The sequence below is a fragment of the Dromaius novaehollandiae genome, chromosome 1 (assembly GCF_036370855.1).
Source record: "Dromaius novaehollandiae isolate bDroNov1 chromosome 1, bDroNov1.hap1, whole genome shotgun sequence".
Classification (NCBI taxonomy): domain Eukaryota; kingdom Metazoa; phylum Chordata; class Aves; order Casuariiformes; family Dromaiidae; genus Dromaius; species Dromaius novaehollandiae.
In genome coordinates, this window is record NC_088098.1 from 102,424,003 (window position 1) to 102,446,794 (window position 22,792).

Consider the following 22,792-nt stretch of genomic DNA (forward strand, 5'->3'; position numbering starts at 1 on the left):
AGATAAGCCCTGTCTATCCAGATATTTTTGAGAGCAAAAAATAATGTTAATGATTATGCTGTTCAGTGCACTGAAGTTGCTACAGCCAAATCACAGTTGAAGAAGGCATAACATTACTTATATCCATGAATAAAACAATATGTTTAGAAAAAAACAAGCAATCATTCTGTATATTCATTTCAAAAGACAAGACTGATTATTCTCTTTGAGATTCCCTTTTCAGACAAAGGTGTACAGTTGAGGTTCCCCCCCCGCCCCCGCCTTTTTAAACCACAGCTGTGCTCACTTGGTAAGTATTAGATGCCTAGTCTCATTAAGGACATGCAAGAAATAAACCAGATTTAGATCAGTTACCCAAAACTTATTAAAATAATTTTCTTATTCAAAGCATTTTTTATAAACAATTACACAAGATAGGTTTCTTCTCACCAGACTGATGGAGCGCAGGTTGAGCTGAGGCCCCTAAAGAAGGCCTTTGTTCATTATCAGGAGAGGACAATAATGAAGTTGAAGGGGGGCTCTCTGAAGATGATGTTGAAGCAGCCTGGGCTGACACTGTAGAAGATGAAGATGAGGGAAGTTGTTCCGAACCATCTACTTCCATTGCGGTTTCTGATTCTGTGCTAGGTGCCACGTTATTAGTAGCAGGAGCATCTGGTCGATTAGTCCCACCTTTGATTAAAGATTAAAAAAAACAAAAAAGCAAGGAAAATAAGAATTCAAAGGTAATTTTACTCTGTCTCTAAAGATTCCTTTGCATTATCATTTGTATGGCATCCAAACGTGCTCAGTTCTTCAGAATGCCCTAAAAATTTTTAGTCTACACCCCAGAAAGGCAGACATTCAAGCACTATATATCCAATATAAACATACTTTCTGTTGCCATTTTTTTTTCTGGAAGGGAAGGAAATCACCTCTGGATCGTGATCTTCCTCGTCCTCGATTGCTTTGTGCAACTTCGCTAGCTTCTTCAAACCATCTTGATAGCATATCTGACATCCTCTGCATTAGAGAGACATTAGGACTTTGCTCCCCTGTAAAAACAGTAATGCTAAAGTTTTATCTAGGAGTTCACAGAAGCATTCGTTTTTTCCCCTCATTTGTTTTTTCATAAGAAAAAAGCACTGTAAATTACACAGCTACTAACCCCCTGCACCAAATCCAATTTTCAGCACAACTCTTTAGCAAAAATTGCTAATTGTCCACAGCACTACATAAACCAAAAAAGATTTCCCTTCCTCTGAAAGCTTTCAATTACTTTCTGTTTTATAATTACCTGGAGTTTTTGTACACATGACTTTCTGAAGTCTATGGCATTCAGTTTTAAATGCTGGTTAAATAAGTGAAGAAAACCCATATATCTGTTTTTTTCCCAGTTTATTATAAAACAACAATTTTATCATAAAACATTGAAAGAACAAAAAGAATAGGATAAAATTAGCACATGTTTTTAAAATTTCCAAAAGGCTTCTTCATGATGTAGATTTAGCACATGAACACAATTTAATACAACTGCAGAGCTATGTGAAAAAAGTGGGTTTGGGGTTTTTGTTTTGTTTTCACATTTTGGATCCAGTGTCAGGATTGCCAAGACTGACACACTGACAGGCAGCAAAATCTTTGCACAGATTTTCTTTCAACGTAACTCAAAACGTGTCCTTGCCATTTTATTTCTGATTTTATTATAGATGAAATAAGAATTGTCCCAAGAAAGAAGACAGGAAAAAATCAATTTTTGAAGGGCTGAAATAGCATATTTGAATCTTGAAGTGTTTTCTGTGGTCTCCAAAATGTTCGTATTTTAACACACTGGCATCTTCCAACAGAAAACCATTCCACTGAAAAAGCTCAAAGTAGGTATGAGCTTTTTCTGGCCCCTTAGCCAATATGTGATTTTTTTAAAGCAGCTTTTCCAAAAGTTTTGTAATTCAAGTTCTTAAGAAATGGAATCACTCACAAGTATGAATGCTTATCAAAATACGTAAGTGAAAAACATTTTAATAGCCTACATACAAAAGCTAACACTGAAGAATTCTGTATTGTACTTGCACAGAACATGTACAATGAGAATATGCCTCTCTCAAAGATCAGTTCTGGTATCCACACAAATGTTATAAAAGCTGAATCACTGATCAAACATCCGGAGCAACTGAGTATCTTTGAGGGCTGCATATAATCGTCACTGCTAGTGATGTAACTTGAATACATTGTCACTAAATCTCACTTCCGGATTATTTGCTTCACAGTTGAGCTCAAAAGCCACTGCTGGGAATGCGCCGAAAGAGTGGGGTTGGATGGATGACACCAACCCTACCCCCCTGCCCTCCAACAATGCCTGCCACTCTGACCCCAGTGTCCTTGCTTCTCCTCATTTCCACACTTCTTTTCTGCATCTCCAGGCCCTGGTACCAGAAAATGCAAAAAAGTTCTGGCCCCCAAGAGTTTAAAATCCAGATACCAAAATACAACAGCTGAAGAAAACAGACAAAATATGGAGAAAAGTGGGAGGAAGGGATAATCAACAATTAACAGAAAAATAAGAATCACAGGTCACAACATGCCTAACTAATGCAGTAGAGCTATTCTCCTGAGCATATTCGTCACTATACACTATATCAAATAACATACAGTCGAGATACTGAAACTTTGCTTTGAGAAAAGAAGTATCTAGCCAATGTCCACACTGGAGGAACCTATCTCCTCTTCTCAGGTTTCATTTTTTTCCCCTGCATAATTACTTGATATTTTAGGGAAACAAGAACTAGAAGGACTCTGAAGACACTCTGCTTGAAAAGAACTTAAGTAAGAAGTAACTCTGCGCAAAGGCAAAGCGGTAACAAATTTTCCTGGGAAGCTCTGCAACCTAAATGATAGCAAGACCGTCCCTAGTATAAGCACATATATGAACAAGGTTTATGAAATCATGACAGCAGTAAGCAGAATGCAGGACAGTTATCAACCAAATCCTGCAATACTAGAACAAGGGGGCACATGATGAAAGTGAGAGAGCAGTTTAAAAGAGAAAAGAAAGTACTTCTTTATACAGCGGGTAGTGAACTTCTGGAATTTTTTTGCCATAGGAGACACTATCAACAGATTCGAGAAAGGATTAGAAAAAATCATGGGCAATAGCACCATAAGGAGACTCTAAAGGAACACACAGAACGTATCCTCTTAAAGTTGCTAATCCAGTAATTGTGAACGCTGGCAGAGTAACAAAGACAATGCACTGAGGCAAGAGGACAGGCTCAAGTCATCTCCCTAAACAGCATCTTCTATTGCCAGTGTGGCAGACAGAATCCTCATCTAAATGGACCATTGCTCTGATGTAGTTGGGCACTTCTTCTATCCCAGTTCTGGGAATCAGGAGGATGAGGAAACTAACAGAAAATCTGGAGAGGGAAGTAGCAGGCAGGAAAGGAAGGCAGATTTAAGGGAAATAGCAAAAGTATCCCCCACAGCCTTTCAGAGTTAAACAGAAATGCCTAATTAGTGGAAAGACAAAAACAGTGATAAAGATGATCTGATACTTAGAGCTAACACAGGGCAGCAGAATAACATCTGCAAAGAAATAAAAATAACAAATGAATGGGATATATATTATTAGCAGGTATAAAAAAAATTCCAAAGAGTTACAGGAAAAAGGCTAAAACGATGTAGTTGAAACTACAAAGATGACATGCCCTCTTTTTATCCTGTTTAAAAAAAAAAAAAGTATTCTCCCCTCTGCTTTGGTATTACATTTTCTGACGCTAAAGCATAGTTTTGTAAATGCTCTATCTGTTGAAGCCTCAAGTAATTGAGTAATATATTACAAATATGAAAATATAAGCATAAAAACGTAATTATTGTGACCATCTTATAAAAAACTGAAAGATACAATATTAAAATCCCACTGCTTTTTATTCCAGTCCCCTGATGTAATCATTATGAAGCACTTTATTTGTAGCTTTGGTTGTACAAAAGGCTTAACTACAAAAAGGGAAATACATATTTTTGTTACTACATGGCTAAAGACAATGAAGTAAGCTCCCCTTAATTTACATCAGCATAACTGAAAAAGCTATTTCTGGTGAGAACATTTTCAATTCAGACAGCGTTTAAAATTCACTGCTGAACAGCAGTCTCCTGTTAGATTGTAAGTAAACCATCTTAAGACCTAGCAGATTCTTAAAACAAAAATATGGACAGCTTTACCTGAAGCACTTACATATTGGAGGCATACTTCAAAACAAAAGAAAACAAAAAACCCATGACTGCAAACACTTTACCATCTCTTTCTCGTTCACTCTCAGGCCTTGCTCTTGGTCCAGTATCTGACCAATCCCCTCTTAGCCGCAGACGTTTAACAGGTGGTTGCCGTAACTAGAAAAAAAGGAAAAAGAAGGGCATTAGATAGCTGTGTTGAACAATACAGAATTCTAAGTCTAAATACAAATGTAATATCTCCATTAAGTTATACAAATCTTGCATCTGTCACAGAGACTGGAATATGTTCAGATCAGCTATGATTAAGCACAACGCTATCAATAAAATGCAAAGGTTTTAGCCATACAGAACAGCATACAGTTAACAATTTAAATCTGTGACTCCCAGAACTACCACAGCTTTTTGTTTTATACAGCATTAACTTGAATATATTAATCAAGGCTTTCCATACTGAAGAATAAGTTAAGCCCTAATTCTGCAAAAATACTCACTACTTCATGTTAACAACTATATGGCAGCTTCAGTTTAATGAAATGTGTATTTGTAATTAAGTAAAAAAAAAAAAAAAAAGAAAGAAAGAAAATGAACTTTTTTTACCCTATGATTCTTTATTTTTATAGCACAGGGTGGTTTGCAGCAGTAAGTGTAAAACAAGTACTACACAGGAAGTGCTACTTTTGCTAACAGCTAATGCTTTGAACATTCAGTGTAGAACACTGAGACCATCTTTAGTCTGCAGGGATCATGCAAGTCATCTAGGGTCTTGGCGTCAAAGACCCTATCGCATAACTCTTCTTTCAGCAACGGTTCTCCTACTTGAGCTTCCCCCCCAGATGATACAGTACTTCCCTCCAAGTGCAGTTAAAACATCAGTTGGAGATCCAGACACGAAACATATATTTTAACACCCAGGTGATTCAGCATGTAATTTCCACCGGAAGTCTCAAGGAGTTGGAGACAGCAAAGTTGAATTCAAAAACTTCACCTGACTCATGCTATTAGTAGGATTCATAAATATGAAGTGATCTAAATTATCACAGAAATAAAGCTAAGGAGGGATCTGTGATTCTCATTTCCACACAGGTACCCCAAATTCTAATCAACCCTGAGAACAGGCAAGGATTTTCTTAGAAAGCAAAACAGTCCAAAATTCTACCTGCAAAAAATGCAGAATGTCAGCATCCAAAAGATACATATTTGAAGTACAAACCTACCTCCCATCCTGTGTTACCTAGTTACAGAAAAATGATGGCTAAGTGTGAGTGTCTGTAGCTTTGACTTATTTGTAGAATATATCTAATTGGGAAGAGGATGGAGATAATAACGCTAATTACGTGCTTCCTGCTACGAACTGCAGTCATTACACTGAAGTCAACCTGTTCTACATATATCACTATACATATATATCACTGAATAGTCAAAGTAGCATGTTCTTTTACTATTAGCCTGCACTGAACTTCCAGTATAAGTAAAACACAGACTATCTGGTTATTCAGATGACTGGCAAACAAGACCTGCTTTCTCCTCAAGTTTTCTTATAAAAATACATGCGGCCAAAAGAAATCAAACAAAAGAACAAACAAAAAACCTCCAAACACTGTAGACATTCTATGAACATTCTTAAAATTTTTAAAAATGTTTGAGAATGCAATGATGGCTTGAGAGTCATTTCAAAGGGAACACAACTGGTAAGACTGCAAAAAAAAATTCCAAAACATGAAAACAGGTCATCCTAACCACTTGCCTCTTCCCGTCTCTCTTCAGCAGAAGGAACTTTAAGTTCTCGTGCTGTGTCATCCTTGGGGTCAAACAAGTATATGTAATCTGAAGAGTAGCTAACAAGGATCTCTTGACCATCTTCACTATAACACAGAGATGTCACTCTGCAAGATTTGTTATTGAGATGAGGAGGAACGAATCGTGCCACCATTCCGACAGTGCCCCGACCAGCATAATTCCCTACATTTAAAAAAAAAAAAAAAAAAAAAAAAAAAAAAGAGAGAGAGAGAGAGAGAGAGAGAGAGAGAGACAGACAGACAGACAGACAGACACAGAGATAGAATATGACACATTTACCATTACAAATTTTCATTCTTTCAATATACTGTTATTTAACAACCAAAGGAAAATGACCAGGGAAAAGCTAAGTATCCTGTAGCTTCTGAATTCTGTTAAACTGATTCTGAATAGTGACATACCATCTCTAGCTAGCATTTTATTTTTGTTATGCTGTATGCATATTATTAAATAGATGAACACACACAGACACATTCATATATCACATACCCATCACATGATGGCATGGGGATACTATTTGTAAGATGTAGTACAAATGGAACCTAACTATAACAAACATACCCAGAAAAAAATTACAATTTTTGAAATTTTGTCTTTTCTCTCCTCTTCCCCTACAGGCCTGCATATCTGAATTCATCGTGTTTCAGTATTGTTACAACACAAGAGAAGTTATATTAAAAACGATTTTTTAATTTTTTAATAAAAACCTTAAGTAAGCATCTGAAGCATCCTGGTTTCTAACTAAAGATGTTGCTACCTAGAAGCTACAAATTATGTTAAATGCAGTAACAACTACTGCAAAATTAAATACTTCATATAACATTAAAGAGTTCATAAGATTTCTTCCTGTAAGAGGCAACATATTCCAGTGTAGCAGAGTAAAAGGCAAGAACGTAATTAAAACATAGGTGAACCATTACAGGCTGCAATCCCTAGCTTTTTAGAACCTTGTAATCACATATTCCGAGACAAAAGAGGAGACATTACAGAATTTGATTTTCTGCATTAAATATATTCTAAGATAAATGAAGAGATTAGGTTTACTTACCTTAAGATTTTTCTATTAACAAATATTAGAATAAAAAGAACCCATTATTATACAAACACAGATCTCAGATAAAACCATTACACTTCAGTCATTCACCATTTATTTTGGAAAAAAAAAGAAAGAATCAGAAACAGGAACTGCAAATGGTTAGAAAAGTTTACTGTAAGGTATGGTTCCTACCTGTTGCTCTTGTACCAAGCATTCGCCGATCATATATTCTTACTGAGCTATCAGAACAACCCACAGCAAGATAATATGGGATTGGTGGACAGATAGCAACAGAAGTGGCAGCACGTCGGCAGTTTATTAAAATATCCTGGAACAAACAAAAATACTGAATTTAAATAATAGTTCTGAGTGCCTGAGGAATACTTCTGTTTTTACTCCAGGTCACAGCCTCGCTATTCAAGGAGGTGAAGCTTTTGAGAATCAGGTCTGGCCCTGTGAAGATAGACTGTAAATATGTGAAATAGAAGAGCCACTGCATAGGAGGAAAACTCTCAGAGAGAAACATGGCATGACATCAACTTAAAAAAAACCCAACCACCAAAAAATCCCCCCAAAAGTATTTGGGGATAGATAAGCATAACAAGCACAGATTTATAAACTGGCTCCACACTGGATTTTCTTATGCATAGATAGCTATTGAGTAGGTAAAGCAGCAAATACACAGGAACAGTCTAAACTAATTTAAAGTATTAGAATAGATTTGGTTTATGGGCAGGTAATTGGATAGCTGAATTTACTATAATTAGTGGCCAAAGAAACTCCTAGAACTGGAAAATGTGCATAAAGCAGAATAAAATTAGTCAAGAACACAGCATGCATAATTCATATTTTGGTGTCAGTTTTCCTCCAATTCAATACTAAAATCGTTTCCAAATTCCAAACATAGTGGACAAAACTAATACTATACCTTCTAGGGAATAATACAAGTAATTAATTTGATCTAGCATAATTCATTACCAAGTATTTTCTTATCATATTATGGAGGGACAAAGGATGCTCAGAAGCACAAGGCTGCAGCTGGTTTTCAAATTTAAGATCATTTTTTGCCTTCAACTCTGCACTCTACAGTAATCAATATAAACCAAACTAATAGGTTCAATTTCAAGGTGGAATCTTTTCTACCACGTATGAAGCATCAAACCAGAATTCATAAACTATAACACTCCAGAGACTTATATAAAAAAAATTTAAAAAAATCCCCAAACTTTTTTTTTGTTTCTTGGGAAATATGTTGTCATCTCCACCAACGACCCTGAAATCTATCATTTCTAAAAGCCTTACCAGGATTCAAATCCTATGTTTGTATGATGTACAGCTCTACATTTAGGTCATCTTTATTAAAAGATTTCACTCTTACATCTTTACAATCTTCCTTTGTGCAACTTGTTTTGATTCGAGTATCAAACCATCTTACAGTGCCATCTTCACCACAAGAGAGGAAAGTATAGGGATCATTTGGTACTGTCATAATCTGCCAAAAAAAAAAAAAAAAAAAAAAAAAGAAAGAAAAAGAAAAAGAAAAGAAAGGTAGAGAGTATTAATACTTCTAGAAATACCATTAATTTGGAAATAACAGCACCAATATTTTGATGTAAAGACTGTGAAACAATTATGACTCACATCAGGCTTTCTATTTAAAGAAATGAAGAAAAATTAAAAGTTTCTGATGTTTCTTCATTTTCAAGAAAGAGTTTGAACTACAGAAATTAAAACAAACTGTGCAGTATGACACACAAGATGAAATAAATAATATTTATAGGTCAAATCTTACGAACACTTCCATTGTCTTGTAATAACTAACATGCATTTACTACTATCAGTTTCCAGATAAGTAGTCAATTTGCTGTGATAATTCAACAGAAGCTCAGTTTATTTTCCATGAAGTAATACAGGACAATAACAACCACAATCAAAACCCTCAGAAGTCTGAATCACATCAAAATACTAAATGACTTTTATTCCCATCGATCATTCCTTTGCATTCAAGATGCCCCCCTGAAGCAGTTATGCATTCAAGGCTGTTAGTCTGCCCCTCAATCCATGTTTTTCCTAGTTTTTAAGGGAGCATTTTATTGCATCATTTCCCTGATCTCAGCTTTGCTCATACTTGGGAAGTCTCAGACAGAATCTCACTGAAAACATTTACTTTGTCCTGAGAATGTCGTTGAACATGGTGTAACATAGTCAACTCTTATTTTAAAGAGCTATGGTTTAATTCTGTCCACACTAATACTATTTCACAATATGCTTGTAAATGTGCAGTACATACCTGCACTTGCACATGCCAATTTATATGTGTGGTGTTTAAAAAAAAAATACAAACTACTTTATAAACACTAAAATAGAGAAATAGATAGAGACTCCAATAAGTAACAGTTATTGTTAATATATTTAAGTTCAAAAAAGCAGAGTATAAAAAAAATCATTTTCTATCTACTGTATTTAACTTTGAAAATTGAGCTATATAATAATTAGACTATTGAAAAAATGATGGTAAGAGTTATCCATAAAGGTACATTCTCCCTCTAAAATGCAATTAATAAGCAGCAAAAAAGCCATTTGCCCAAGTAAAAAACAAATTTAATAGCTTCATATAAACTGTAAGTTCTCCAGAAACATTCTCGGCACTTTTCTCTCCATCTCTACTCTCTCTGTTCTCCCCTAGTTGTCCAATTACCTCACAGTTCATAACAATCTACAGAGATTTCCATAATCCTCTGTTGTGGTGCATTTGGTTAATGTCTGCAATTGCCACAAACTCCAAGTTTACAGGGCAGTATATATCTAATTCACGATCAAATTTAGAATTAGTATCTCACGGCCAAGCTGCGCTAGCTTTTCTTATTCAGAAAATCCAATGAGTCAAAAGTTCTGTATTTAATATGATGCTGCGGTTACACAGAACTGGGCAGTAATATCAAACTTTAAACAGGTTTTCCCACTCCAGAAGCCTCCCAGTGACAAAGTTGCACTACGTCAGAAATTAAAGCAGCATCTCAGTTCTTTGCTTCCAAGAACTGCTCTTTACTCCCTTATAATTTCATAGGCCAAGACTCAAAAAAAAAAAAAAAAAAAAAAAAAAAAAAAAAAAAAAGCTTGCCATGCCACACAATAATACATGCATTTAATGTTAGAATACAAAATAGGTTTAAGACACAATAACAGAATTTATAATCTTTATAAAAAGTACCTTTCCCTTCCAAAATGTTTTACAAACATATCTCACCAACACCTTTTTGAAGATAGCTCAAACTACTAAGATTCAGATAGGTTCAATAAAAACACGAGACGAGCAAGAACTGTCTAGTTGAAAACATTTCACCTTGGTCTTTATTGTCAACTACAATAACACATACAAACCTGCTCCCTTCTTCACCTCAGAGCAAAACAGGCTAATACAATTAATTTCAAAAAAAGATGCTGTGGTTAAAATAGCGGATGTAGTTTAAGGGACTTTGAGATGTCTTCCATTAACTGTATTTATTGACTGTATTTAAAAACAGTATAAACAACCACGACAGTATCATACTACTGTGATTCAAAACACCACCACAGACACTGCCCTGTTGCTAACGTTACTTGTTGAATAAAATCTTCTCCATCACCACCACCTTGACTGTGGAACACAGCAGGCAAATTGCTGTATTGTCTCCAGTTAATGATTCTGAAGATCACTACATTCCATACAGTTACTGTTTAATAATAACTATAAGGACAACAACAAAATTTTCATCTTGCTTTCCTAGTTTGTTTGGCTGCCCATATTTCTTCTAAAATATTCTTCAAATTCATTGTCTCTTGTGACAAGTTTAATTTGTTCTACCTCACAAATATACATTTAACATCTAGTCTAGCAGTTAGTAATGTGCATATCATTGTTACTGCTGACAACAACTGGCAAAAAAAGGACTGACACCTCATATTAAAGCCTTTAAGTACTACGTTCTACCTAGTGTTACTAATCCTGACCTATAAGCACAACCAGCAATCACTTTTATTGAATTTTTCCAGTCTGATCACTGGTGTGCAGCACCACCTGGCATCAGTCACTTCACGTAATCCACCGAAGGGCTGGTCAACCCAATCTCAGACAGATCAAAATTTAACAGATTGCCAAAGTGACTCCTCAGGGCAATATTTACACCTCCTCAAACCCTTTCTTTCTTTTGTGGTACTCAGAGCAGCTCACTCCATGACTCCAAACTTCGCTGCTCCAACAATATTCCTATCATTGCCTGATGGTCTCCTCAGTGCAGTACCCACTACCTTCTCCCTGTTCTCAAGCTCAAAACCTTTTACAGGTTTTAACACTCACAGCTAGCTGCCCAAAAGAGAGGTACCAGTTGAGCCTTAACTGGCTGCCCCTCGAGCCTTTAGCCCAAGCAGCAAAGAGGCTCTCATTTCCCAAGGCAGCCAGAAGGCTGACAGATCCTGGTCCGCAACTGAGCACACTTCATCTTTAAAAAACAGCATCTTGGCCTCCAAATGTTCTTTTGAAAAGGCTGGTATTATTTGAGATACAGCAAACATTGAATCAATTGGCAGAATCCACAGAGTGATATAGAGCTTTCTCCATATAGTAAACTTCAGTGCAAACTGAGGCAGTTTAAACTTCTCCTTGGGGGCCATAAGAATTCAGGCTATTCAAAGAAAACTGTAGTTTTCTCAGTCAAAACAAACACATCTCAAAAATAAAAGCAGGCAGCGTGAGCCTGGAATGCAGAATGATGTTTTGCAAAATTGAAAGCAAATACCTAGACTACTTGAATTCATTTCAGGCAAAAAACTATGAAAACAGATACAGAGTGAACATCACAAAGTTTGCTTGAATAACCTACAGTTATCTGCAGACAAGAAGTGGTTTTGAAAAGTCTTCTAATTAAATATGTGATTACAACCTTAAGGATTCAGAAATGAATTTTGGCAGTGCTTCAGCCATCTTTTCTCACATAACCTCCCCTAGCCCCCAAATTTGTTCGTATTTTTAACAAAGTATTTTAAAAATCTCTGTTCACTTAATATACAAAGAGAGAAATTTAAAAAATTGCTATGAAATGTGAATTAAGTAGTCACAAAAGCAATGGATATGGGATTTTTTCCCTCTGTGTGCATTTAATGCGTGGGTGTTAAAAAAAACAAAACAAAACCTAGAACATCTACAACCTAAGAAGAAAATGTATCAATCCTATTTTAAGCATAGTAGGTTTTTACAAGCAGCAGATTTTGCTGTCATTAAAAAAAAAAGATATTCATCCTAACTTAGGTAACACCTTGCTTCTTCACCTGCCAATTAGCACAAGCAAAACTTCCAAAGAAGGATTGAGAACACTTGCTCTAAAATTACACAAACATTTAAAATACAGAAATTTCTAAAATTATAAATACATTTTTCAGATTATTCACATATGCTGAAATACAGGCATTTCTTAAAAAGATTTAAACTGTGGGAAAAAAGGCATTAAACTATTGAAATGTTAAGTTTTGGGGGGAAAATGCAAAATACAGCCGTCTCTCATAACCTACTTCAAAAAGAAGTTTGCAGCACATTTTATTCTACTGAGGATTATTTTAATGAAAGTTTATCCAGCTATTTTATTTTCAAAGAAAGTGGTCTCAACGACACTCATCTTTGGAAAAATCCTCCATTCAGATCACATTTCTCTTTTAAAGCCAATTCTCTAGGAAAAAAAAATACCCTAAAACTAAAAGAAAATTAAAAATCTTTCATTCTTGTGAAGCACAGAAATAAAGCTTCCATTGTCTGATTAATATCCTTGGCAACAATACAACAAAATATGTATTACACCTATCTTAAAATTATCTTATACTTTTGTAAGGTACCTCATAGGTAGTTCCATAGTGGCACGTATACTGGCATTGTCTGTTGGTCTCCGCGTCTTGTTCAACATTAGTGTAAAAAATTACTCCATCTCCAGAACAAGACACAATCTGTTTGTCATTGGTGCATGGCAAGAATTTTGCACTAAAAATATTTGCCCTGTGTCCTGAGCGAATGGTTGTTAAAACCTAAAAAGAAAAGAAGAAAGGCTTTATCAGATTAATATTTTCAAAGCAAATAAAGAATCAGAAAATAAGGACTCCAGTACTATAAAACTTCAGTTATGTACAGGTTGCCAGCAATATATAGTTTAATATTAACAAAGAAGCTATTCTTAGAAGAAATTTGGTGTAGAGGAAAAAGTGCTTCCACAACAGGCATTCACTTGTGCACTTTCCCAAAGTGGTCTGCAAAATGAAAGAACTAGAATGCAACTGACTAAAGAATTTGTTTTATTTTTAAAAAGGTTAGTTACGTATTGTGTCAAGATTCTCAAAGTAAAACATTAGTCCAGGAACCAACATGTCCATCATGAGGAGAGATTTAAGAGATCAGGAATACTGTGGGTCAAGGAGAATAAGGCATTCTAATCCAAGACAACTTTAAAAATTGATTGTAATGATGCCACCCTTGAAACAAATTCACTTTAAAGAGAACTGAAATTTTAAGAAAGGATGCTTTGAAAGCAGTCAAAAATAAATAAAAATCTAAGACCATTATTACAGGGCAGTAAACTAACAGTTGCATTAGTCTCTCTTATTTTTTAACAATTAATTTAACACAATGAATGTCATCCACCTATAGTAAGGCAGAGTGGCATATAATTTATTTTACTATCACAGCTGGTTTTATAGAGTCAGCACAATGTATATATTTCCTAACATACTTTCGATTAGACTATTAAAACTGAAAAAATCCTCTGTGTGCTTTCCTGTGCACTGGTGAACATTCCACACTTACCTTATCTATCCCATCTGTGGCAGTTAAAGCAAACTGCATTTTCACCCAGTACTTATACGAAAAAGATACTTACCAAGTTGTTTATAGTATGAAAATGAATTCCAAATTTCCACTCAATTAACTTAATCAAAGAAAACATTATGCAAATGAAGTTGCTCTGTCAATGCAATTGATGTCTAATATTTTAGAAGTGCTATTTCATACCTTTTAACCAATTCACACAAAAGATTAACAGTGTATCTGCATATTCTCAAAGATGTACAGAGATCAGCATTTTAAAAAAATGCAATCCATTCACTTCATTTCAGTACATCTGCCTCTTTATTCAGATTTTTTCAGGTTTCTCCATTTTACTGAAAATTTTCAAAACTCAGGTATTCAAAAGAAATGAGGCACTCGCTAGCAAAGCGGTAACTCAGTTACTCAGAACAAGAAGTCCCTAAGGTACCCTAGCTCAGGTGATTGTTAATAACTAAAATAAAAGGTGGGACTGGCAGATGATATGCCTTTATTACTCTGAAAGACACATTTTTGACCCTAAAAGAAATTCTTTTTGATCCCCCCCAATAAAAAAAAAATCTTAAAATGGTAGAAAAGTCCAAAACTGTTTAGATTCTCCTTGCCAGTTCTCAATCACTTGTCCCTGCCACTGAATATAAGCAGGTAGTCTTTCTTCACTTTGCTCTGCTGCACAGGGTCTTTCTCTCATCCAGTTACACACGCTTCCTGCTTTCCCCTCTTTCTTACTTATGAACCCCAACCTAATGCCCTTGCTTTTGATGCAACCAACAGCTAATTTATTCTAACCTTCTACTTCAGTTTTCCCCATTTGGGGCTCTCAATTTAGATGTGGAGATCAGTATTTCTTCTATGACTGCCCTCAAACTTGGAAATATTCAGAATTTTTTTTTCCTCCCTTCTCTCCTCCACTGTTAACTGAGATAGCACTCAGCAATACACACAGACACACACTCACAGAAAATAAAAGAATTTTGTCACAGGTAGACCTAACCCTGTCTTGCCTGTCTGTCAGTTTCCTGCTATGTTGCATGGTATTGCAATAAAAAGTATTGTGCTGAAGTATCACAGCATCTATTAAATGTGTAACATTTTCACACCCTTCTTGATTTGCACTCTATGTCCTTTGCTGCTCTACTTACTGTGCTGCCTTAGAGAAGGGAACAAGAGAGGCATCTGTCACAAAAAGCTGCCAGTGCCTAGCCAATAAAATAAGCCAACCCAAGAGCCTATCATTAGATGTCACAGAGGAAAAAAAATACCACCACCACCATCTTACTCCAGTGAAGCATTTCACTACCAACATACCATAAGTGTCAAATACTTAATGACCAAGTTAAAAACTGGGGAAGGAGAGAGAAAGGACTGCAAACATTTTTCAAAGTAGCTGACCAGCTATAATAATACTTCAGATATCTTTTCATAATTTTTGCATTAAAAAATGCAAAAATCAATTTGGATTGGAAGATTTGGAAGATAGAAAATCAATTGGAGAGGCAACAAATTCAAGATTTCAAGTTGCATCTCTTAAAGCATAAACTAGATATTTGGGACAGGATTACTAATTCATGTAGCAATAACAGAAGCTTGCATACAAGCTCCATCCCTAACAATACGCACTTTGCTCCAAAAAGCCATACACAAGATCAATGCACATATTTTGGGAAATCCAAATGAAGAAGTAAAAAGTTATTTTTGCAGATTTTTTTTTTACCATGTTGTGTTTTAGCTTTTTTGTTATAAAAATAGTAAGCTATGAAACTACCTAAGTTTTATTTATCTACTCTAAATATTTGACAGCTACTTTGTTGTCTTCTTTAAACCTGAAATGTTTAAGTTCCACATCTAAATGGAAGCTTTACAAAGAAAAGCCACCATATAAAACTGCAGTTTTAAAAGCATATTAAATACTAAAACCTGTTAAAAAAAAAAAAAAGAAAGGGTTGGTATTATTTACTCCCACCCTGTAGCTTGCTTTCTGAAAAGAGAACCATTGAAATAAACGCAAGTCAAGTATCAGCGGGTTACTAGGTCTTTCCAGACATGGTTAATTTAGAGGTCTCACTCAAGATATTTAGCACTAAATCAATTACAACCAGCTTTTCCAAGTATTTTCTTTGAAGAGGTCAAACCCCTTGGTTGGTTCAAACCCAAGCCATGAAACAAACTTAACGGAACCTCACCCTAAAGTGAAAAGTAGCAATCCTGATTCCAGGAGAAAAAAGAAAAAAAAGAAAAAAGTGTTTCACTCCCATTGAGCATACTCTAAAGCCTCTCCTCAACACTCTCTCACATCAGCTGAACCCTTTCCCTCTCAGAAGGCAAACTGGGCTAAGGATTCAAAATCTCGAGTGTAACTACTCATGAGAATCCTGTGTTCACACTGGCTGTAGCTGAGAGAGGTCTAAGACTCCATCTAAAGGCTTTGAAAACTGGTTAAAAGTCACAAAGCAGTTCAGCCTAATGTAAATTCCCAACTTCATGTACTGTATTTACAGATGTTAGAGCTTTACCTTCAGCCAAGCTTTTTTTGTTGTTTTTTTGGGATTTTTTTAATGCTGTAATGCCCAAAACAAGTAAATTCTTGTGCAGATAGTCTATAGTGGAAGAGGATAGTGAAATAAAGTGAGGAAGGAAAGACCCCCCCCCACCGAAAGAATTATTCTCAGCTACCCCAAAGCATAGTAAAAGGGTTTATTCTTTGCATTAGTCCCACAATTAGTGTTAGAAAGCACAGTAACACAGTTCTCAGATATATAAGCAACAAAAAATATAATCTACTGAAGCTACAGAAATATATTTAGAAAAAATTCTTCTGAGACAAATTACATGGTAACAATTAACACTTGCCTCTGACCATACATACTTCACAAACTGGAGTTACATAAAACTCATGTAAATAGTTAAACAAGTTTAAATGCTTCCCTATTAAACATGACATTTTACTAATACAAAAGACTATGTTAACTGCTGAGGTCTATTTCAACTCTAATCTAGCTAGCTCATAACAAAAAACATGGTGATAAAGATATCGGCTCAGGCTACAGAATTACAGCAGAGTTCTGGTACCAATATCAGTTTGTTCTCTTTTTCTCTACCTATCCTGTTACTCAAGCCAGAGAAAATAAGCTAACACAATTCTGAATAACAGGCATTAGAAAACAAAAAAATCCACCTCTCCTACATTTCATGAAAAACACACATACTATTAAGTCTTCTTGCAAGTACCTGCTGTTTTATAATTGCATTTGCACATGTTGAAAAATCTATCTGCTCTTCTGTTACGTGAAATGCAGAAAACAAAAATAACTCAGCTGACTGCTGAAAAACAAAACATCCCCTAGATTTTCACTTAATTGCAATAATAGTACACAAGGGGGAAAAAAATCCAAACTCTTCGCCTAGAAGCATTAAGTTTAAGTTACCCTATCTATTAAGATATTATAACATTTTGATGTTAAAATATTAGTATAATTGTATAATGAGAAAATACTTATACAACAATTATTATGTAATGATATGTTAAAATAAACCCTGCACAATAAATAGTACAAAACACATTTTATTTGAACCAAATTTTTTTTAATTCACAAGTCTCTCCAACAACATTCACTTTGGAATATTGCCTTCCTCCACCCCCCAGCTGTCTTGGATACCTCTTCTTCCTCAGATGAGCTCCCAGTCCAACAGAAACCCGAGCCTGATGACACTGATCGGACCTTTGTCTGACTGGCACCAATAACAGAAAGGAACAGACAATGTTTGGAAGCTATGGCTCATTTGAGGAAGAGGGGAAAGACTTACCTACTGGCACAGACAACGCTTCAGATCGCTATTACTTTCCCATCACAGTTCTTCATGCAGAAGTATTTCTGCCTCTGCAACTTCCTATTCAAACTCCTACACAATACCAAACACACATTTTGGAACCCACTTCTATATTTAACTTCTCAGCACCTCTTCAGGGTATGGTCTTCAACCTCTCTGGGAAGGTGTGGGAGAGAGGATTTCACTGGGAATATCAGCGCATAGGATCCCCAAAATTGAAGGACATAGTTTGGAGTGTGTCTTGTAACAAACTGTCAGTAGTTCCTTAAAGAGCAAACTATGGAAATCCTGCTACTACATGATAGTTGCTAGCTGACAATACCAGAAGTCCTTTGACTGCAACATAATCCAGTTAAGTGCAGAAATAGAAAAGCAGAGATCTCTACAACACTTTCCTCCACAAACCCGCTTCCTCTGTTTTAGTACAAACTCTTCTCCACCCACATACATGCACTCACAAGGCAATGTCATTTCAAATGGTAATAATGTATTTCAATTCAGACTGACATCTCATTTCAATAATTTTACACATAAAAACCACTCTATATTACACTCAGCAAAAGCTAGTACAATATTGTAAAGCCAAAATGAAACAGAAAACAATTTATCTCACTACAAGATTTCACAAGAATTCCTGAATCCTATTACTGGTTCTGACACTCATCTGTTGTGAGGCCTTGTTGCTTTTGTGCCAGACCACATACCGTAAAATGGGATAATACTTATGTCACAATGGATAACAATACTGAGGTTTTAAAGCACTGTGAGGTTTTATTCCCATCCGTAGAACACTATAAAGTGCCTGATATTATTTTTGTCACATAATAATTAGTTGCTTTCAAAAAATAATAACAAGTCTTATTTGAAACATGCTGAGTATCCAGAAACAAACTTACCTTTCTGCTGTAAGGATTACAAATTACCAGATTGGTATCATCTGAACCAGATAAAATATATTCTCCTGTATCATTCCAGCAAATTGTGTTCACCTGTGTGAATTAGTTAACAAAAAACAGTTTAGACCTAAACTATTTCAATTTTCTTCTAAACATACAGGATATTAAAACATCAATATATTATACTCATCCAACACTACAGAAATAGAAGTTAACAAATTCACTGAAATGAAGTAATTTATAAAAAGCTAACACACACACACACACACACACACACACACACAAAAAGTGCTTTTAAAACAAATTGATAAGGTAATCATGTGCTTCACCTATGGCCCTCTATTTGCATCTCAGTTGCTCCCTTTGCTCCTGAAGATGATGTGAGAAGAGCCCATCAGGTAAATTAAGCCTTCCAAGGAAGATCTCAGTACCCAGAATTTTACAAACTTAGGTGCTTTAATGTCCTAAATATACTCCACAGAGTTCTCTGAATTGTCATTGGAAGGCATCACAATGCTTTCATTATTGTATCTTCAAATTATCCAAACCCTGAACATCCATTGCTTTATACACTTTTCAATTACCACACCTTCTCAGGGATCTTGTGAAAGCCCACTTGTGAAAAGTACTGTAATCCATCCCAGAACCCTTTCTGAGAAGTGTGAGTATGCTTGGAAAGAAGAATCCTAAAGTAAGGTACAGAATCATATTGGAAGAACTTTACAATACATTTACCTTTCAATTTTCCTTTTCACAAAACTGTATTTAGTATTGTATTAATAAAATGAAGGTGTAAAAGCACTCAAGTCCAGGAAGCTCAGAAAATATCCTTACAGTAACATGCCTTCAAGCATCAGCTCACGCACAAAGACAACATCCATGGCCATTATTATTTCAAGTAGCCTCTAATACTACTTTAACTGTTGAACTGCAGCTATAAATATTTTCTGTTGGCAGAATAACTGCCTTAGTGTGTTATACCAGCATGGGCTTTGTATCAGTGGTTCGGGGGGGCGAGGGGGGGGGGAAAAGAGTACTTCATTCTAAATCCTTTTCTTGCCCTCTCTTTTTTGATTTAAATGTCTCATTTTTATTCTGAACCCAAAAGATCTTTTTGTTTTAAAAAAATACCCATTTTAGTTATAATTTTAATCATAAGCTTAGCTGCGGTCCTTAATTAGGCAAAGCTGCAAAATCGGAATTGGTTGTGTCAGATGGATCACACAGGCAAGTGGAAGAAATTACCACAACTTCACCATACTAATTGGGGAGCTCTGCATTAATTATTATGGGGGGGGGGGGAATCTGAGTGTTACTTGCCTATGGCACAGTTAGCTCAATGCTCACCAGCAGTCAAACAATGTGAGGTGTCGTTAGGAAATGAACACAAAAGCAAACATTATTCTGTCAGTGTATAAATCCATCCATGGCAGATCTGCATCTTCCACACTGTGCAGTTTTGGTTCCTATTCCCTTCCCATATTCTCCCAACTACAGCCCATTCGAAATGAGAAAATATGGAAAAGGCTGACTAGAGTGATCATACGTATCTAACACCTTTTACTGAAGGAAGCAATTAATTTGTACTAGGGTTTTTCAGTCCATTCAAAAAATAAAAGAGAGGATATGTCAGAGTCTTATAAAATCACAAGCAACATGGAAAAAGTAAGAAACAATTTTTCATGGTTCTTTACAATGCAAGAAATTGGAGGTCATCAATGAAATCATCATGACACATCCAAAATAAAAAATGATTTTCCTATAGCATTTAATTAGAACTGCGGAGTTCACTGACAGGGCATGCCCTCATCACCAAAAGTGGAAGAGAATATATGTATTCAAAGAAAAAATCAAAAATTATCAAACACAAAGATATAACCTTCACCTCTATCTATCCACTAAACTCTGATATGTTCTCTACCACATCCTTCAGGCACTGTATGCTTGCCCAGTGACAGGTGCCACACAGGCAAGCATGAGACTCCAGATGGTGCAGCCCATAGAAGAGGGGTTTGCTCTGGGGTGCTCCCCCAGAGTTAGCAAACCCCAGGTGCATCACGGCCGGCACCACCACACTGTGGGGCTGCTGTAGCCTAGGGGCACAACCACTAATTGACAAATCCAGACAAAGGAGAAGTGATACCACAGACCCACATGGAGCCATTCCCCTCAGAATGGCCTGCTGAATGGGCACGTTGTTACCTGCTGAGCAGGGCTGTGGGCTGAGTGCCAGGTTACCTGCTGCTGTGCTGCTGTGTTGACTAGAGCCCTGCTGCCTTGGTATGGCTGTGGGCTGGCACTGTTCTGGCTGGGTATAAAAGGGAGTAAGCCACACACACGTGGTGTATAAGACTTGGACCCACGGTCAGCTTGCCTGCAGACCTAAGGACCCACCCAGCAGTGGGGGCACCCCGATGTCACCAGCGTGGTGAGGAGAAACCAGGGAAAATTAGACTGGAGGGGTGGCCTGTTAGGGGCGAGAGCTGTCACTGCGCCGTGCGCCCATTGTTAGGGGCGAGAGCTGTCACTGCGCCGTGCGCCCATTGCTTGAAAATCCGGGGAAAACTATACCAGAAGGGCGGCCCTCAAGGAAAGGGTGAGAGCAGTCATTGTACCGCACACCTGTGATTAAACTGTTGTGCTCTGATATGTACATATGTTTTCAGTACTGTTATATTTCTAGCTTTGCTGTACTGTTAGCTTTGTTATAACCTCTCAGCTCTAATAAATTCTCACACTTGACAAATGATGATCTCTCGAGTTCAGTGCAACTAACCCCGGAATCCAAAAGAATCCCGGATGCCCCTCTGGTGGCATGTCACAGCCCCTCTATTTTCTCAACAATCTGTACTTGCCACTGTCAGAGCCAGGTTATCAGGCTTAACTGAGTCTTGTTATGACCTGCTATGGCTGCTCTTATGATTTTATAACCCTGGTTGTCAATCACCAAGAATGGTGCATTCAACTTGCTCCCAGACCCATCAAACATTGAACTAACCTGACAACTACAGTAGCTAAAAAAAAAAAAAAAATGTAGTCAAACACAGCAGATTATTAGAGCTAGTGAAAACACAAAAACCAAGAAAGTTAATTTTCATTTATGTTTCCTTTCAGGCAGAAAAATACTATGATTGCCTTAAAGCAACCAAAATGCTAGTAACAAGATACAAGAATAGAAACAAGAACAAATCACTGAAAAAACAAGGAAGCTATAAAAAATTAAAAAACAATGTGAAGAAGAAGAGCCAGCACAAAAATGAAACAAAGTGGGGGGTCTTCCAAAAAGTGTGAAGGACAGGAGTGCAAAGAGAAAGTAGAGGAAGGTGCAAAGGGGAAGCACAATGATTTTCTGTAACAAGCCTATGCCATACATCATTCTCCTTTTAAATTCCTATTTCATGGCGCTGATTTCCTCAGCGTTGACCAGTTATAACACAGTCTACACAGGCCAAATTTGTTCCAGAAAGAAAAAATGAAGATGACTTAACCAAATGTGTTAGAAGTCTACAACTAAACAGGCTTTTTATTCCTTGCCAGATCACCTTCTGAAATTTATTCTTTTTACAGAGTACCGCAATCTTTCAGTGGAATAAGCTTGAATTTTTTTTTCCAGAGAAAAACTGATCTTCCAATAAGTGATCACTTAAACTATGTTACTCAGTGTTCAGTAGAACATAATAAGCAACGGTGTATAATCCAAATAAACATGCATACGGATCACTGAAGACAAATGCTCGATCCTGATGCCCCATTCCCAGATAGCAAACCCACTACTAAAATGTACTGCAAAACAAAGACCAGCTAGAGAACTGGTTTGTATTTCAAGTCTATGGAGAAAAAACGCATACCTACTACCTACCTTTACAGCCAATCACTACAACCCTCACCTAAAAGCATAATGTAACAGTGATCAAAGTGTCTGCAGCTCCTGGAAAGAGGCGTTTGAGCCAAAAGAAAGGATATGCTGAACAGAACTGACAGAGGATTACTGACAAGATGAAAACATTCAAAGGGTCTGTAATTAGCTTTCTCTATGAAGTATGCCATACGTTATCTTCTGTAGCTAATTTTTTTTTTTTTTTTTTGCTGATCCACTGGCCTTGAAAGGAAGCAGCAGGCACTTTTAATGAATTAATTGAATAGTTAAAAACTTATTTACTATCTCTGTCTTCTCCTCAAAGAAAAAGC

General features: G+C 36.4%; 1 protein-coding gene across 3 annotated transcripts in view; it reads right to left on the reverse strand.

Annotated features, from left to right (window-relative positions):
* DCAF6 (DDB1 and CUL4 associated factor 6) overlaps positions 1-22,792 on the reverse strand; it is a 93,395-nt gene that overhangs the window by 48,929 nt on the left and 21,674 nt on the right. For all 3 annotated transcript variants that reach the window (XM_064522484.1, XM_064522480.1, XM_064522474.1), the window contains exons 3-10: positions 18,605-18,697; positions 12,905-13,090; positions 8,421-8,534; positions 7,235-7,370; positions 5,954-6,168; positions 4,272-4,365; positions 915-1,034; positions 430-672 (exon numbers count right to left, since the gene is read on the reverse strand). In XM_064522484.1, the coding sequence (XP_064378554.1) occupies positions 430-672; positions 915-1,034; positions 4,272-4,365; positions 5,954-6,168; positions 7,235-7,370; positions 8,421-8,534; positions 12,905-13,090; positions 18,605-18,697 (1,201 nt within the window). The remainder of the gene's footprint in view (positions 1-429; positions 673-914; positions 1,035-4,271; positions 4,366-5,953; positions 6,169-7,234; positions 7,371-8,420; positions 8,535-12,904; positions 13,091-18,604; positions 18,698-22,792) is intronic.